At 44.0% G+C, this 18,723-nt stretch overlaps 2 protein-coding genes across 2 annotated transcripts; one reads left to right on the forward strand and one right to left on the reverse strand.

Annotated features, from left to right (window-relative positions):
- The first annotated feature begins 12,061 nt into the window (after window positions 1–12,061).
- Window positions 12,062–16,292, forward strand: LOC109752430 (uncharacterized). Its single transcript, XM_073507707.1, has 8 exons — window positions 12,062–12,134; window positions 13,645–14,135; window positions 14,217–14,358; window positions 14,469–14,914; window positions 15,003–15,135; window positions 15,246–15,691; window positions 15,786–15,937; window positions 16,031–16,292. The coding sequence occupies exons 2-7, from the start codon at window positions 13,785–13,787 to the stop codon at window positions 15,906–15,908; spliced, it is 1,641 nt and encodes a 546-aa protein (XP_073363808.1). The 5' UTR covers window positions 12,062–12,134; window positions 13,645–13,784; the 3' UTR covers window positions 15,909–15,937; window positions 16,031–16,292.
- A 117-nt stretch (window positions 16,293–16,409) lies between these two features.
- On the reverse strand, window positions 16,410–18,152 carry LOC109752457 (1-aminocyclopropane-1-carboxylate oxidase homolog 1). Its single transcript, XM_020311348.4, has 3 exons — window positions 17,311–18,152; window positions 16,857–17,178; window positions 16,410–16,761 (listed from the first exon to the last, which is right to left on the reverse strand). Exons 1-3 carry the CDS (start codon window positions 17,820–17,822, stop codon window positions 16,516–16,518), a joined length of 1,080 nt encoding a protein of 359 aa, XP_020166937.1. The 5' UTR covers window positions 17,823–18,152; the 3' UTR covers window positions 16,410–16,515.
- Window positions 18,153–18,723: the final 571 nt, after the last annotated feature.

The following is an 18,723-nucleotide window of genomic DNA, read 5'->3' on the forward strand; positions in this document are numbered from 1 at the left end:
CAGTGAAGTTTCCTGTCCTTTAGGTTTATTCTTATCAGTGAAGTCTAGTTCCAGTGAATTTTTAGGTTTATTCTGAAAAAATGCATTCTTCTTATAAATGAGTGTAGCTACAAATGTTAGACATACTCCGTCAAGTACAGTAGTATGCATATCTTTGAAACATCTTGGAAAATATGCAGAGTAGTTGTTGATGTTGATCTCCAGCATGTATGCAGAGTAGTTCTGTTGTTGTTGAACAGACCCATCTCTGAACTCGATTACCAGCAAAGCGAAGTAAACACCATGCCTCTCCTTATCTGACAATTCTCTTCTCTTCTCTTGAAGTATCCAATTCATAACTTCATCCTCTTCCTCTTGAGCTTCATCCTCTTTCCCTTCATCTTCTGGAGGCATCCAATTCATAGCTTCTTTCCGTGTGTGGACTTTACTCAAGTTAATTAGGGACCTCAGCTGAGAAGATCTGCTCTAGTGAGTAAAACAGGGCAGAAGGATTACTTGCTTTGCAGTGAGTAAAATAGGGCACTTTTTCACAGTGAGTAAAACAGGGCACTTGCCTACACATGTCCTGCAGAGAGATTAAACAAAAAGTGCAATTACCCTCTGCACAGCAGCAGGTGCATGTGTTGGGCTGCCTAAGTTGACGTTGTTAGAATAGAACATCTGCTAATCACTCCAAACTTTCATAATTTCTAGAGTACTCCAAACTAGAGTAATTCCAGCAGTACTCCAAATTTGCATATGATTAGTGACTGCATATGCTCATTGACATAACAGTTTGATAGTTAGCAAAGTATAGTGATTGCGTATGTTCAAAATTGGCTTATCTGCTCTAATTCCACAATGCTAGCAATAATTGATCTAGACAAACATTCAATTTCACCAGATGACTATCAGTTTCACCATGAAAATTGACAGTAAATTTTAATAGTTTGGAGTATAGATTAACTAAAACCTGACATTTTAACTGAATTTTACCTTCTTCCTTCCTTAGGAACACCAGCTCTGGCGGCAACACAAGGAGCAGGCCAGAGGAGCACAGGGCAGCTACTACTAGAGCTGTGCTGCTGCTGGTCAACACGAATATCGAGCTGCGGATCAATTTCACTCTGTATCAACAGAGGAGCACTGACAAGCGAGCTGCGGATCAATTTCACTCTGTATCAGCTGTAGGATCAGAGCGGAGTAGCAGAGGTAGACGCGGAGGCCTCGGGGGTCGGGGCGGGGATCGGAGGGTGTCGGCAGCAGAGGCGTCGCCCGCCACCACCACCTCAACCAGCCGGCGAGCCAAAGTGGACCAGCACGGCGACCAGCGCGGCGGCAGTGAGCGGCGGATTCGTGGGCAGAGTGGACCAGCGCGGCGGCGGTCGGTGGTGGAGGACCCGCTCGTCGGTGGGCGCCGGAGGACCCGCTCGTCGGTGGCCGGCGGAGATCCTCCTCGTGGGCCGGCGGCGGAGATACTCCTCGTGGGCAGCGGAGGTCCTGTTCGTGGGTGGGCTCGTCGGTGTCTCAGGAACTGCGGCGGCTGGCCGTGGCGATTGGAGACGGCTGGCCGTGGCGACGCGGGCGACGGGAGGAGGAAGATGGGGGCTTAATTTCTAGAGCTTTGAAAGTGGAAGGACTAAAATGCAAAAAAAAAATGTACTACCCCGCGACATGTTTTTCGGGACGGAGGGAGTATCTGGAATACCCTATCTAGTAGTCGGCTCCTAGCTAGGGTTTGGCCTGCATGTTTATATGCAAGCATGTATTTGCCCTCCCTGATCAGCTCACATCGCATCGACTAGTTAGATCTCCTGCGAGAGCCACCTCACGGCACGACGGCGATGGAAACTAAGAGGGAGAAACAGGCGGTGACAGCGGCAGAGACGCCAAGCAAGACCGCATCCCGCCGATCGAGCGTCGGCGAAGGCGACGAGACGGCACCCATGGCGGCCCTAAAGTGCCAGAAGCTGGCGGAGGGCGACAAGGCGGAGGCGGGCAAAGGGAAGAGGATCGCCAGGGTGAGCCAGAAGTACATCGACACCCTGCTGAGGGAGAAAGCCACCGGCACCGGCGCCTACAGGCCGTCGAGGTCCAGGGAGTACCTGGACATGTACAAGGGTCCCCGTGAAGCTGAAGTCCGGGAGCTCGTGGACCACAGCGAGGCCGCTAGGGAGATGGTGCGAGCCGGCGACGCCGCGATCCTCGAGCAGTACCACCGCCTCGGCTACGCCTACACCGAGGTGGAGGAGGATGACTCCTTCATCCATGACCCAAAGGTGTGCGGCCCGCTCGCCAGGAACATGCCTACAGTCCCGCCGGCTTGATCTTCCTCTGGATGTCATTACAGCGATTAAGTTGATGCCTGCGATGAATCGTACGTAGCCATCATCTACCTATCCTAAGTAATTATTAGTATTGTGTTCGTCAGATCTGATATGGGACAGATGTGCTACTAGCTAGCTAGTATAGTTTTCTCATAGATTTTGATGTATTTTTGTGCTCTCGTCTCATATGTCTTCCTTGGTTTGGTTCCCTTTGCAACATTCGTTTTGGTTAGTGCTTTCTGTATCTTGAATTCTTGATTGGCCCCTTGAGAAGGAGAGGAATTTGTATTAGATATTGTGTGGAAATATTTGAATTGCAGGGCTACTTGAAAATGCAACAAAAAGAAACCTGTTCTAAACTTTGCCGAGTGTGTTAGCTCATGGTGGCTCATGGAAAGGTCTGCCGAGTGTCAATCGAACGTCACTCGGCAAACATGGACACGTGCTGGCACCTGTCAAACCCTAGGCATCGCTCGGCAAAGGCGGGGACATGCGGCGCGCTGTGGTGCTCTGTTTACTGATTATCTGCCACATGGTAGCACGGTCTCCGTCTCCGTTTCGTATAACTATTTTTTTCTGCGAGTTCTTGCCGAGTGTCGCCATTTTTGTTGAGTTCCAGCAGTACTCGACAAAGGGCCAAATAAACTCGGCAATGTGTTTCCCAAATTCCGACCTTGGAAAAAAGACCCGGCAAAGACTCCGCTGGGAAAACATCGACAATGTTTACATTTGCCAAATTCTTGTTAGCGGCCACTTGGCGAATATGCAGACCGATGTCCGAATTCGCCAATCTAAAGCAGACAGAACGTCCCATTAACGGTGGCACCACATGGCGACGTCTTTGCCGAGTGTGGATGGGCGGCCGACCCAAACGGACAAAAAGCGGACAAAAACGCCGTCCGTTTGGGTCGGCCCGTTGGAGTTGCTCTAAGCATGCATGCAAATCACACTCGATCGGATCTATTGTTATAATGAGAACGTTTGATAGTTATCTGAGTCCATTATATTTATATATCTGGTATTGCATATATTAATATATTTTTACATAAATTTTATCAAACTCTACAAAGTTTAGTTTAAGACAAAACTAATATGCAGATTACAAGAAACGGAGAGAGCAGTACACCATGGCATCAAGAACTGGCCGTGAAGTAATGAAGCAATTAGCCTCGGCTATTTTTTGTCTTCTTGGGCCTTAGTCGCAGCAACAGGGTTAAGCTCATTTAGTCATTTCACTTTGTTGGGCCACCATAGGCCAGTGTAGGAGGCCACACACCCATCAATATAGAAACGGGAGATCCTCAAAAAAATCAATATAGAAACGGGAAGACTAAAGGCGAATCGATAGGTTACTAATCATTAGGCCTAGACCGTTTGTCTACATGATGCATGTTGCACGGCAGCGCCCTAGTTTGACTGAGCACCGATGCCTGTAGGCGGCGGGGAGATGGCTCACAGAGAGATGGCGGGTAATAGCGGCTCTAATCAGACCGCGGCTCCAATGAGAAAAGGATGCTCGAGTGCGACAACTAAGGCAATAACTCCTTAGATGGGAATCTTACTCCCGTGGACGTTGGCTCCTCAGGGCTCCAATTAGTAGTAGCAAAATGGGAAGCACCGACAAGTTCCCAACCGGTGCAAAGGATAAAACTAGAAGGTAGCAAACAGGTCGGTGACGACGAGGGACACTAGCGGCATGCGGCAACTAGGTGACCCATTCTCTGTAATTTATCGAGAAATTCCGCTACTGAAGGTTGATCGTCACCATTTCTAGTTATACTTGTTCAACTTTCATATTTGGAAAGTTTTTTCATGTTGACACTATAAGATTTCATGAGCGAAACTATTAGTGCATATACTACATATGATCTTTACCTAAATATGTGATACTTGTGTTTATAGATAGACTAAAGTGAAGTACAATTAGCTTGCCACACGCATGGGATCTGACAAGTTGCTAACTCCGCCGCTACGTACACCCTCATCAAACTCGAATCGCTCTGAAACATGTGATCAACACAATGTTCTACCCAAGATAATTGTTTAAGCAGCAAATGTGATCGACTGCCAAGTATGATGTTGCAGGATCATATCTCTAATATCCATTGTAACCAAAGATAGTTGTTCAGAAACAGTAGCAGGAAATACACAATAACTACAACAGGAGGTGGCAATTCATCCACATCAATAACATAACCCATGCAACTTCTTGCGACAATAAATGCTCGGAGATTACTGTTTCTCTACTTTGTTGTGCACCACAGATAAGCCATAAGTGAACATCATATAACTCAACAATATTACCTACTAGTAAGTTTAAATCTCATTAGAAGTGAGTTTTATTTGCTAGTTTCCAGGTAGGTGTGAAGCACAATACACTGTGGGCTACTAGTAGTTTAAACACAAGTTAAACTCCACCTTATAACTTGGTTTTCCACATATTTGTCTTTGCAATGTGAAACTACACTAACTATTTTTCTGAGAACTAAATCTTACATGATTTGTGATTTTCCAACACTTTACGAATGGGCCTCATGTACACATGGGCCTTCCTATATTGGTTTACTCTAATAGCCTCTTGTGACGAGGCATGGGCTTGATTAATGATACTGTTGTGTGGTGCTTTGTGCTTTTTTTTAGCGGTGGTGAATGTGATCATGGTGTCAAGTGTATATTGGTTAGTGACTTTTTTTGCACTTGTCAAAGACCAAACCTCACTTGATGAAATTTGGCACGTGAATCTACCTCCCTCCTTTTCCTTTTTCTTTTTAAAACTTTGACTTTCTTGGATTTTATTTGAATCTTTGGTGAATGAACTTGGTAAATTCGCAAGCTCTCTGCCCTGGAACCATGAAAAATTCTCAAGTGAACCTTGATCCCGAGATAAATTCATACAGAATACAACTTAACAATAACTTCCTCTATCTGCTAGATCGAGTCATACTGCCATTGAACCGATTAAATTCATACGACCATACGGTGTGTTGGGGGACCTGGATTAGGCATTTGGTCACTCCTTTTATTGATGTTTCCCATAGAGCGGGAAGTGTGAGATGATCCATCCAGACTTACACTAACCTGGTGAGATACTTGACCCGTCAAATTGAATACTTAATAGAGTCCCTAGTGAAGGGATATTTGATATCACGAGTAAAGGTGATAAGGTACGGTCACTTTCACTCAAAGTGAGGTTCGGTTCCTTACTGGTATATGTGGCAAAAAGGTGTGGCTAGGGATAACCTTGACAGGGCATCCCCGGAAAGGATGTTTTTTCGTATGGGTACAGTGTACGACCACTACAGAGTCAAACTATTTGAATAGTCGTTTCTAAGGTATGCATGGAGCCGGTATAAGTCACACTATTCGGTCATTGTCGAACTTGGAGGTTTAAATTGAAATAAAAGAACATGTTTATTAAGACAAGAGATAAATTATTGAGCATGTAAAAAATATGATTTGTGATGCTGAGGAGTACACATGTTGCACTGCTATGACAGTTGGAATGCCAGGTTTATGTTATGTTAAGAAAGACATGTGTGAACCATGGAAGGCTATGGTAAAGTTGGTCTCAGAGACCATGGTATTATTGTTATGATCTTGGAATGATCATGCCAAAGATTTGAAACATTATACTTATATATCTGCATGTCTTATCTTCAAATTTTCTAGATAAGGTTTGATATGCCATAATAGCTACAATTGCTATGATTATGTTTTATGCCTTGTATTGCTTTGCTTAGTGATATATGTTAGTTTGTTCTTGCGAGTACTTTTAAAGTACTACCTAGCATTTTGTTTTGGTCGGACATTTGTTGAGGTATCGTCTTACAGTAGCGTGAGGTCGAAGTGTTTTATCTGCTAGGAGTGTTTCCCAACCAATTCCCTGAAAATTGGTGTTTCTCAAGTCTGTGCTGCCCCGAGTTTGTCCTCTGTTACCATTATACTCTGTGCCACCTACACTGTTGTAATGTTCATCCTGAATGGCTTCATGAACCAGTCTTGTAATAAGTTATGTGTGTATGATATCACGTATGTCAAGGCTCGTGCCAACATGACTTCTGGGCTGGCACGGGCGACGCAGTGATTTGCGATTTTATGCGTGACAACAATTTGTGCTACATGATCTTTTTAAAAATATTGTGATGAATCAGTGTTTCGACAACCTGTCTTGCATTTTATTTACTTCCTAAACCTCTTCCAAGTTTTTTACTAGATTCATATACTCTAAAACAATCTAGCAAGTTCTATATATATATCTAAGATATTATGGATACATACACAATAAAAACACTACGATGTGGTCTAGTGCAATCGTTCAAATAATATAGACACCTCTTCAATGGAGAATACTCACCAAGCATGAAAGATGATTAAAAATAGTTTATGGTCTATAAAGTGACTATGCATGGATAATCTCACATTAATGCAAAAACTGAATCCAATTTATGATTATTTTTTAGAAGTTTAAGGAATTAAAATGCAACAAAATAACATACACATGCAAAACTACTTAAATTAAATTTGTGGGGTAATGTGATACTATTTGTTTGGGTGTGGTGAAACCCACTATTCTTCGATCGAAAATTAGTTAATAAAAATAAAAAAGTTCAGTACAAATTAATGAGCATATTATCATCAGGCGGACTCTTATACTCCGAGAACTGTAACTGAAGTAGAACCGACTTGTGCAACTTAGATTAGATTAATCACAACTATATTAGAGATAATATTTATGCTGGTTTGATGTCACACCTGTTGGGGCAAACTCAGGGCCGTCCAAGAGGGTGTGCGAGCTGTGCGACCGCACAGGGCCCCCAAAAATTAGGGGGCCCCAAATCTTACCGTTGCACTGGAGGAGCACTAGGTAAGGGCGTCTCCATGCCTTGATTTTTCAGGTTCTTCTCCACCACGACCAGTTCAGCAGGTTTTCATGGCAAAAAGGTCTGTCTAGGCATATCAAGATGTGCCTTAGTTATTGCATATCTAAGTGACTCAATTAAATATAAAAAAATTGCCTGGACAAATCTCCATGTAAATTCAGTGACATAGGAATTAGATGTGCAATATTTAGGGCAGATCTAAATGTGCCTTAGCTATTGCATATCTAAGTGACTCAAATAAATATTAAAAAAATACATGCATGAATCTCCCTGTAAAAGCAATGACATAGGGCTTAGGTGTGCAATACTTAGGGCACATCTAGATGTGCTTTAGCAAAACTTTTTGCTATTCACCTTTTCTGCAATTCATTTTTCAACAATGTTTTTTCGTTCCAATATGCAATACAAAAATGGATAATTATATAGAATTTTATGTACACATGCCATTCTAGAGTGAGATATTTGGTCGTTTTAAGATACGTACATTACAATTGGATGATCAAAAAACACTCTTCATATTTATGAATGCTAGTTACCAATGTTTAAAATTTAACAAGCCTTTAAAAAATCAACAAGGAAGAATTTTACAACCGATCACCATGTGTAGTTCGTTAGCATACTTAAGCATGCGAAACATCTACAGAGGTAAAGGAAAACCTAATGGTAGCCAACATATATATACACTAATAGGGAAAACCTTCTACACAGAATCTTAGCAGCAGCGCGGTTTAAAAACAAACGCTACTGCTAATTAGCAGTAGCGAGCTTCAGGAAACCGCGCTACTAATAGCCCGGTAGCAGTAGCGCTCTAGGTGAAACAAGCACTACTACTATAATTGCCACGGCGTTGCCTCCAGGCTAGATATAGTAGTAGCGCCCTTCCCTGGACGCGCTACTGCTAAAGTACTTAGTAGCGGCGTTTTTCTTCAAAACTCGCTGCTGCTAAGTATTGCACCTAATTAAGTTTAGTCCCATGCTGCTAAGCGAACAAGGTGTTTACCGCCTTAAATATGTTACTTCTCAAACTATCTCGAACACTTGGTCTTCATTGAACTATATGTGTAGGATTTGTGGCTGCAATATGAATCTTCACCAGTGCCTATACAGGTACTGTGAGGATTCATGTTGACTATTTAGATTCTACACAAAAAGATCAATGATGACCAATGTATATTTTTGATGTTTTTACATGCTTAGACTTAGCAGTAGCGTTTTTTCAGGACAAAGCGCTACTGATATTGGGCTTAGCAGTAGCGCGCTCCGTGTACCCGCGCTACTGCTAAAGCAAAACAAAACACGCGGCCCGGCCCCCCGCACGCTCATCTCTCAATCGTCCCCCTCCGCCCGACGCCAGCAGCTACGGTTAGGGTTTCTCCTCCGCCACCGCCGCCGCAGGTAATGCTCCTCCCCCCTCTCGCCGCCCCTCCGCTGCTCCTCCACCCTCTCGCTGCCCACTCTGTCGCCGCCCGCGAGCTCTGGCCGGGCGCCTTTGGCCGACCGCCCTCGATCCCCTCGCCGGCCGATGTCGTCGCCCCCTCTCGTAGGAAAGTCACCGGCCTTCCCCTCGTCAGCACCCCTGACCGAGGTCACCATGCCATCCCCCCTCCTCGACAGCACCCCCCGAGGGCTGCCCTACCTAGATGCAGCGAGGGCTTACGAACTTCATATGGATAACTAGATGCTTTTGTTTTTCTGTAATAAGTTATTTTTTGCAAAATGTAGGTGCCAATTTAGTTGAAATGCTTTGGTAGGTGGTACCGTGATCTGCTAGATATTGGTTTTGATACAAGTATTTAGTTTGCAAGTGCTAAGTTAATCCCAATTAAATTTGCCACTTGTTTTTTTAATCGGTTATCTTAGGCAATAGGGGCCAAATTAGATGAAATGTGTCTTGGTAGGTGGTACCTTGATTTGGTAGATAACTTATTACAGATCTTAGGATTATACCTTTGGTAGGGGCCAAATAGTTTTTTCGGCAATAGGTGCCACTGAAATGCTTTCATAGGTGATACCTTGTCATCTTGTATGTTACTAGCTAGATCTTAGGATTATAATTGTCCATCAAATTGCTTCTCGCGGAAGAATCTCTTCATCTAGAGATATTCTAGAAGGTGTTAGTAAGCTAATTGAGAACTTGTTGGCTGTGAGTCTTGTTGGCTGATTTGGCATTTGCTTGCTAGCTGTTGGTTCTATTATAGAAGGTGTTAGTAAGTTAATTGAGAACTTGTTGTTTACTTTTTGGGATCGGGTTCAACTATGAAAATATAACTGAAGAAGAACCAAAAATATCACATGCTACTGTTTTTCTTTCCTGTGAAGTGGATCGTTAATCCTTTGCTCATATTGCTTTAGGGAAATGGCGCCACCACCACCATGTCGACTGTGCAAGTCAAGGTGCGCCAGCAGCCTTGCAACTGGCAAGCTATTCGGCATCTACTTCCAGCCGAGTTTTCGTCATGCGGCGGTAAGAAATTAGATGAAATGTAACAACTATTTTATTTTTAGTGTTGGCATTACTGCATTGTGTCATTTTGCTTTTTTACACAGATCGTCCCATGCAATGTGAGGTTGAAATTCAACAAGCTGACAGGAGACACTGTGACATTTGATGCTCCTGGGGGGCCGTACACTATGGAGGTCGAGAAAGGACGCAATATGTCGTAGATTGGAGGAGATGGATGGGCCCGTTTCCTCGCCCGCATGCGTCTTACTGGTGGTGAGTTGATCAGCTTCTCCTTCAGAGCAGAAAGACCCAAGCTGACTATCATTTATATCAACCTGGTGGAAGATGATGAAGATGACGAAGATGACGAAGATGATGAAGATAATGAGGACCCACTCGATGAAGATGATGAGAACCCACTTCATGAAGCCATCGTAGCTCAAAGAATGGGGCTGAGCGAGGAGGAGGTGTGCAACCTATGGGACATAATTCCGCCACGTGATGACTTTATCGGGGTGCCATTCGTGACCCGCCTGACAAGTACCATGGTCGATCGGCATGAAATGGTATGTTATACTGACTGTAGTAATTTGATGATATATATATATATGCTTTATGGTTATACTTACAAATGCAAATTATCCGATGATATGCTTAGTGAATCCGATGATATGCTTAGTGTAGAGTCCAATGATATGTTGTGTGGAATCTAGTCGATGATATGCTTTAGTGTAGAGTCTGATCACATGCTTATTAGTGTAGAATCCAAGGAACTATTAATAGTGTAGATAATCCATATATACTTATTAGTAGAATTAATGCTTAATTAGTACAAATGTGTAGTACTGTGTCTTTTGATAGTGTAGAAATCTATACTTGATAGAAATATATTGCAAGAGTATGTGCGAGGCTATTTATTAACTGATATGTTTTTCTTATTTAGAAATTGCCAAAGGACCTATCTGTGAGTTGTGGTATCGAGCTTAATGAAGAAGGCTCAGCTGATACCGCAAGGGGCTCCGTCACCACCTGTACTTACCGCATGGACATAGACGGTCGCACACACTTAAACTCGGTTGGGTGGAAGAGATTCCTCGTTGGCAAGAATCTTCGTGTTGGATAGGCCATCCTAATTACTATCAGGAACACCCACCGCCCAGGCTTCAGGATGATGATCGTCGTCGATATCATCTAGAACTACATATGCGTGTGTGGCTATATCATCTAGAACTACATATGATGATCGTCGTCGATATCATCTAGAACTACATATGATGATCGTCGTCGATATCACCTAGTACTGCTTGAGGATGCATGTTGAGTATATATGAAATTGTTATCTAGTACTCTCTTCGTTCCAGATGAACTAAAACCACGACGAGTAATTTGGAACCGAGGGAGTACTACCTAGTACCTATAATGCTTTATGAAATTGATATCTAGTAGTACCTAGTATCTGAAAATTGCAATTTATTGAAGCTGAAACGGGGTAGGAAGCCAGGGGAAATGATGAAAGATATAGCAGTAGCGCGGGGCTAGAAAATCGCTACAGCTAATTAATAGTAGTGCGTTCCGGAAAAACGTTGCTGATATAATGAATAGTAGTAGCGCGGGTACAGACCGCGCTACTACTAACAGTTCGCTGTAGCGCCTTATTAGTAGCGCGGCAGCCCGCGCTGCTGATAGCCTCAAAACCCGCACTACTACTAGGGTTTTTCCTAGTAGTGATAACAGGTGCCACTAAACTTCTACCACCCCTTCCATTCTCCAACAATGCGCAGAGCACGCAATTCTTTTGGACAGCTCACGTTCCCCAGCATCTGTAGGACTATGCGTACATGAAGTCCAGATTACTTGTCCTACGTTGGACTAGTCATCGTGATCATCTCATGCACATGTCTACTCCTGGGGTGGGGCAAAAGCTTGTGCCTCGCCTGCATGCCCGTTGAGGTAGTAGGATTTGTTGGTTTTTTGCTACCTTTTTTGTTTTCTTTTTCGTTCTCTATTTTTCACTATCTATTTATTTTCTCTCCTTTTTGTTTCATTATGTGCTGGGCTATTGGCATGTAGACTATATACCGAACCTGAATTCATGATCAGTGTACATACGAAACTCCAAAAAAAAAAAACAGTGTACATACAAAATTATACTAGTACCGTACGTTAGCCCGTCCATCGTGCATGCGAGACCTGCCGTACGTGTTGCACGTGCGATACTAGCTAGCTACCTCGATCAACGTGTCATGTGAGTCACTCAGTTCATATATAGAATCGCCGACAGATACCTCGGGCGAGGGAAAAACTAAGCCGGCCGTGATGTGCATGGGCACCTTGTTTATCACCATGCCACCAACCACACACCACAGCACCACCCTCTGCTTCTCTTCTCCTACTTAAGAGCTAGCTAGGTGTTGTGGATGGGATCAGCAAGCAAACCACACTCATTTCCTCCTCCCTACCAGTCCCGTTCCTGAAGGATAGCGCGGCTACATCCATCGGCCCCAGGTAAATAAGTTCAAGTAGCTGCTTGCTAATTCCTTCTACCTTCCTTTTTCCATAGTAGCTCATCTGCAGTTGAAAGCAGATCGTCCAAATCTACTCTGCTAGTTTGTTCTTCTCTATTAGTGCTCGGTTGAGCTTTGTTATCTTGTGTTTTCTTTATCATCTCAAAAATATGTATACCTAGATGTTCAAACAAGTGTAGATGTTCAGTTGAGAAAGAATACATATGGTTTACTTTGTACTCCCTCCTTTCCTAAATATAAGACCTTTTAGAGATTTCAGTATGGACTTTACATACTAATGTATATAGTCATACTAAAAAATATAGTCATACTAGAAACGGATGGTATGTTTTTGATAAAAGAAAACAAATGGTTCGGTTAAGATGGCATGTCTGCCAATTTATAGGCAGAGGTAGGCAGTCCAAAGATCACGATACTAGTAGATCTACTTTACTGTTTGATAAAATCAGATTTTATTTATATATATATATATATATATATATATATATATATATATATATATATTGTTCAATTATTTGCGGGCTTAATTAATGGAGAGAAACTAATGGCGTTGAAATTGATTTATTTTTTGAAGGAGTCAACTTCAAAATTTAGGATTTAATTGTATCATCCACAGTTATTTTCTAGGAGAGTGTTATTTACATATTCTAGATGTATGACAAAATAATAAAGTACTTTATGATTATAACATGTAAATAATAGGCTGAACCCTTTGGTTCAAGATGTAACTTTGACCATTAATTTATACTATAACTCTATAAGTCTATAATATATGTAAGGCTTAAAAATATGTACTCCCTTCACCCCAAAATATAGTCCATATTAGATTTTTTTTCAAATTTTGACCACGTTTGTAGAAAAATGTAGCAACATCTAGAATATCAAATTAATACCATTATATTCATCATGGAATATATTTTTATATTGTATATATTTGATAGTTGGATTTTTTTATAAACTCGGTAAAATTTTCTTAAGCTTGAGTTTTGTGAAAACCAATGTGTGTTGTATTATGGGACGAAGAGAGAATTTTTTTAGAAATATTTTTTGAGATAAAAAGATAGAAGTTCTAATCTGAGTTATTATAAAGTGGTATGTGTATTGAGTTTGACTGAACATAGTGTCCAAAATTGTGATTCCGAGAGTATGTTCTTAGTATAAAACGATTGTATATGTATGTTTGTTTCAAACGGATGCAAAAGATTTGCCTATGTGTTTTAGACTGCACAATAATTCTACACATGAAAATTGGTGCAAGTTTATTCACACGGTCATCAATATTGTAATAAATATTGCTTTCAAATATAAGAATCCACATATATCTTGTGTGCACTTACATGTTTGTGTACGCGTTCTACATGCACACACCGGTAGACTTGCGTCTCCTTTCGTATGTGGTTGTCATTTTTTTGTTGTTGACCTGAACGTACATCAATCTGAGCTGGATCGACCAAAAATCATTGACACACTGCCTCTACACACCCATGCAGAGTTTGCCCACACCCACTATGAGTCGATCAGGCGGTGGAGGTCCAGGGCGAGGGGACCACTAGGTGTGGTGATTGTGTATGCATTTGACCGCAGCACCTCGACCGTGGCTTGGGATAAGGTGGACAATGAGATCTTTTGGATGGTGCAAGAGAAACTCACCCATTTCACGGATACCTGGCTTGGCTACACATATATTGCGTCGAGCCCTAACAAGTACACATCTGATATGAAATTAGTTGATTCTACCGAGATAAAGGCAAATGGGTATAAAGAAAGCTCGGCATGGAGGAGGATTGCAGTCACGAAGGACATGCCGTCTGCACTCTCCCAGGCACATAAAATGATCAATGATCAAGGGGACTTGCATGGCATCATCTTATTCTTCTCCGATGGGTTGATTAACAAGGGTGCCTTCTTTGATGGGGCTGAGGAATTCATCTCAAAAGTGCCTGTGCACACGTTTACTCTCAGCGGGGATGCTTATAACCATGTAAGTGTCAAGACATAGTTAATTCATCCAACTATTGATCATCCATTAATTAATTAATTACTTATTGTGTGTATGCTGCAGGTTCTTCGTGCCATTGCAGTAAATTCCCCAGGTGGGACTTTCAGCCCTCTCCAAGTTCCGGACAAGCCGAGTCTATCACTGCCCTTCTCGCAAGTGCTGGATAGCATCCTTAATGGCACCAAGCATCCTAGTACCAATTCAGGTAGATATATAGAAACAACCTGCACATGTGAATTCATAAGTTAGTATAAAAAATATGCTTGTTCGGAAACATACATATGATTGAGTGGATGAATGATCAATAATGTGCAGGGAGGTGGCCCCTGGATGTGGTTCTTGTGTATGCATTTGACTGCACCACTACCCCAAGCCCGGCTTGGGACAAAATGGAACATGAGATCTTTTGGTTGGTGCAGGAGAAGTTGAAGCACTTTGCAGATAGTTGCCTCGGCTACACATATGTCATGTCGACCCCTAACACATGCACGTATGATATGAAACAAGTTGACCTTGTAGAGACAAAGTTAACTGGCTATGCAGGGAGCTCGGCTTGGAGAAAGAACCCATGCACAAAGAATATGGCGTCTGGCCTCCCCATGGCACATAAACTGATGAGCGATCATGGGCACCTGAATGGTGTCATCTTGCTCTTCTCCGATGGGTTGATTAACAAGGGTGACTTCTTTGATGGAGCTGAAGACTTCATCTCCAAAGTGCCGGTTCACACATTTACTCTTGCTGGAGGTGCATATAACCATGTATGTATCAAAGCAGAGAGTCACATAAGTCCAAATCTTAATCAGCTTAATAGTATAATCTTGCCTATTTTTTGTGCATGTGAAATAGGGTCTTCGCGCCATTGCAGCGAATTCCCCGGGTGGGACGTTCAGCCGCATTCCTGTTCCAGACAAGCCAAGTTTATCGGTGCCCTTCTCGCAAATTCTAGATAGCATCCTTAATGGCACCAAGCTTTCTCCAGGTATATACATCAACAAAAAACATAGATTGGTCTGAAACAAGGGGCTATCATGAAATTATGCCGGTTGTACAAATATACAATTGAGCTAACAGATGAAAATTAATGTACAGGGAGGTTGCCACTGGACGTGGTGCTTGTGTATGCATTTGACTGCACCATTACCCCAAGCCTGGCCTGGGACAAGATGGAACAAGAGATCTTTTGGCTGGTGCAAGAGAAACTCACCCACTTCAAGGATAGTCGTCTCGGCTACACATATGTCATGTCGACCCCTAACACGTACACGCATGATGTGAAACTAGTTGTCTCCAAGGAGACAAAGACAACTGGTTACTCCGCAAGCTCAGCTTGGAGAAAGAACCCATGTACGAAGAACATGGCGTCCGGCCTCCCCGTGGCACATAAACTAATGAGAGACCATGGGTGCCTGAATGGCATCATCTTGCTCTTCTCCGACGGTTTGGTTAACAAGGGTGACTTCTTTGATGGAGCTGAGGACTTCGTCTCCAAAGTGTCGGTGCACACGTTTACTCTCGCAGGAGGTGCATATAACCATGTAAGTATCATATCGGAATTACTAAGTCCAAATAATAATCAGCTTTTAGTGAATTATTAATTCAACATATTATCATACCATGTGTATATGCTAGGGTCTCCATGCCATGGCAGCGAATTCCCCAGGCGGAGTGTTTCACCCTGAACCAGTTCCTAATAAGCCGAGTGAATCGGTGTCCTTCTCGCAGCTGCTGGATAGCATACTCATCGCTCCATGAAAGTCAGCTAGTCCAAGCTCTCAATCCAGGTAAGATAAATATATCCGATAGTCATCGGTGATATGTTAGTTATGTGTATGACTGAATGTTCAGTGATGTGCGATGGACATGCCTGCTTGCAGGGAGAAATTCACATGCCAGGGCTCGTCATAAAATGAAATAAACTGCGCTGCGCTGCGCCTTTGTCCATTTCCAATTTATTTTTTTCCGTATCGAGTTTTGTTGGAATTACCGTTGTTGTTAAGCCGCAACTTAATCATTTATATTTGTGTTCACGGCGCAAGTGTGATGTGTGTGTACTTTTGTTCATGTGATTTCACTCTCTGGGCAAATCTGCTGAACACTAGCTAGTTCCCGGCCGGCCCTCATGTTTTCCCCTCAAACAAAGAAGTTCCCTCATGTTTTCGTTTTGAGAGAGCATACTCGCGTTGTTTCAAGGTGCACGTTCAGGTTATTGGTCAACTTCGTTTTGTCAAATGATTTAGCACATGGTAGCGAACATATCTGAATACACAAAATCCCTTGGAATATGTCTAACAAAAGACATGCACACTTGGAATTTGTTGTCCAATTATTTCCGAAATCATAAAGGATTTTTCTGACGATTTCATAGACGAAAATCATTGATGGCCATCTTGGGACCCAATCCGACAGAGTAATAGTGCGCGACGTAATCCCTAGCGAGTGTCTCCCTGTACAACGGCGGGTTCTTCTCTGACAACAGCTCCTTGATGGGGCCATATATCCTCTCCGAACTTGGATTGCTTGGGAAACATGCGATCGAGACCCTCGGTGCATCGTTCTTCGCAATGACTCTGTGCTCCACGCTCCTAAACCAGTCATTCGAGATCATCTGGTGGAGAGGAGAGACACATGTATGCCTTTAGCATTTTACGGTTGCGATTTTAATGATTTTAGCGTGACCCAATTGTGAAGATATATAGGTACCTGTAAGAGATCGCCCACATTGATGATGAACGCCCCCGGTGTTGGCGTGACGTCGACCCACCGGTTCTCGTGGAGGACCTGGAGCCCGCCGACGCCGTCCTGGAGGAGCACCGTGAGGAAGCCGGAGTCGGAGTGGCGGGTGGTGCCGATGGCGAGCTCGGGCTCCGGGCAGGGAGGGTAGTAGTGGCAGAGTATCATCTGGCCCTGGTTGCAACCCATGTCGGCGAGGTGGTTGGGGTGGAGGCCAAGTGCTTCGGACAGCAGAGCAAAGAGCGTGTCCCGTAGGTTCCTCACGTGCTCGGCGTAGTCAAAGAACACGTCACTGCATGCATATAAGTCAAAGTTGACTACTACGTGGACAGATAGACTTTTCTTTCTCAAAAATAGCCAGAGTACATGTGGGCATTGTCGAGCTGCTAAAATTAATGGAGTGGAGGCTCAGTGGAACACGTACCGGCGGCAGGAGTCCGGCATGTCGCCGGCGTCGGGAGGGTGGGGCTCGACGCGGAGGTAGAGGGTGTCGCGCCAGTTGGCCACCTTGGACTCGTGCAGGTCGAAGTTGCAGTTGTACTTGACGGCCCTGGCCGGCTCGCGGGTGTAGAGCCGCGCCTTGTCGGTGCCCTCGCCGCCGGGGGACTCGTGGAACGCCCGGGCCGCCTCCACCGCCGCGGTGCCCACCTCGAGGGGCACGCCGTGGCCCGTCACCTGGAAGAACCCCCACTCGGCCGCGGCCCGGCCCACGGCGGCCACCACTGCCGCGCGATCGCTGCAGCCGAGGTCGATCACCGGGATGGCTGCAGGTTCTTGCCGGCCGCCGGTGGGCTCCCGCGGCGCTTCCTGGGCGTCGTCGGGGACGCGGAAGATGCGGGGGACGCGGGTGACGCCGGAGGCGACGAGGCCGCGCACGCCGGCGAAGGTGTCGTCCAGCGCGCGGAGCTCGGCTGCGCGGTCGTAGGCGGCCGACATGGTTGGTGGCGACGGCCGTGGGTGCTCGGATGGTTGGTGGCGCGAGTGCGATCGGCTTGGCTGTCGGATTGTTCTTATCTGCCAGCTTAGCGGTGACCGGTGAGCGCGCTTCAGCCGCTAGTGCTGAAATTTTGCCGCGACAGCGACGGGGAGGAGAAGAAAGGCCCGGCACCTGCAGCCGGCGACGGATGGATGCCACGTACGTTGCCTCCGGCGGCTCCCGCGGCCAGTGTTTGGACGGAGTCTGCGACGGAAACATCAGCGCGCACGTATGCATTCGGTTTGGTCTTCTACTAGGACTCGAATCAAGTTCAGACAAATTAAGGTTTTTGTACATTTTTTTTACCTCTATATCTATATCTATATCTCTATATCTCTATATCTATACCTCTATACCTCTATACCTCTATACCTCTATATCTATATCTATATCTATATCTATACCTACTAATAAAGCAAGGTGCGTTTCTCCGATTTCTTCATCCGTTCACCATTGAAAATATTTTTTTCTGTTCGAGGTGGTACTAATTTTTTGTCCGTTCGTCTGTTAGAAAAGGAAAAACGCCAGAATTTTGCACATGGGCTGCCTGCAGTGTGGCCCAGCAAAGCCAGACCATTTATTTTCATGCCCATGCAGGTGGCAAAACCGTATTTATCGCATGGGGCATCAAATAGTCGCAGATTCACACAGGGCGCACAAGCTGGGCTGAGCTGTTTTTTGTTCTGTGTGCTATGTTTCTATTTTTATTTTTCCATTTCTTTCTCTTTTTTATTCCTGTTTCTTTTGTCTTTTTTTCTTTCAAGTTTATTTTTCTTTCTCCCTTTTTTTTGGAAATTCATTTTTTTTTCAAAAAAGTTCACAATTTTAGAATTTTTTTATTTTTTAAATGTTCTGAATTCC

The sequence above is a fragment of the Aegilops tauschii genome, chromosome 2 (genome assembly GCF_002575655.3).
Source record: "Aegilops tauschii subsp. strangulata cultivar AL8/78 chromosome 2, Aet v6.0, whole genome shotgun sequence".
NCBI lineage: Eukaryota > Viridiplantae > Streptophyta > Magnoliopsida > Poales > Poaceae > Aegilops > Aegilops tauschii.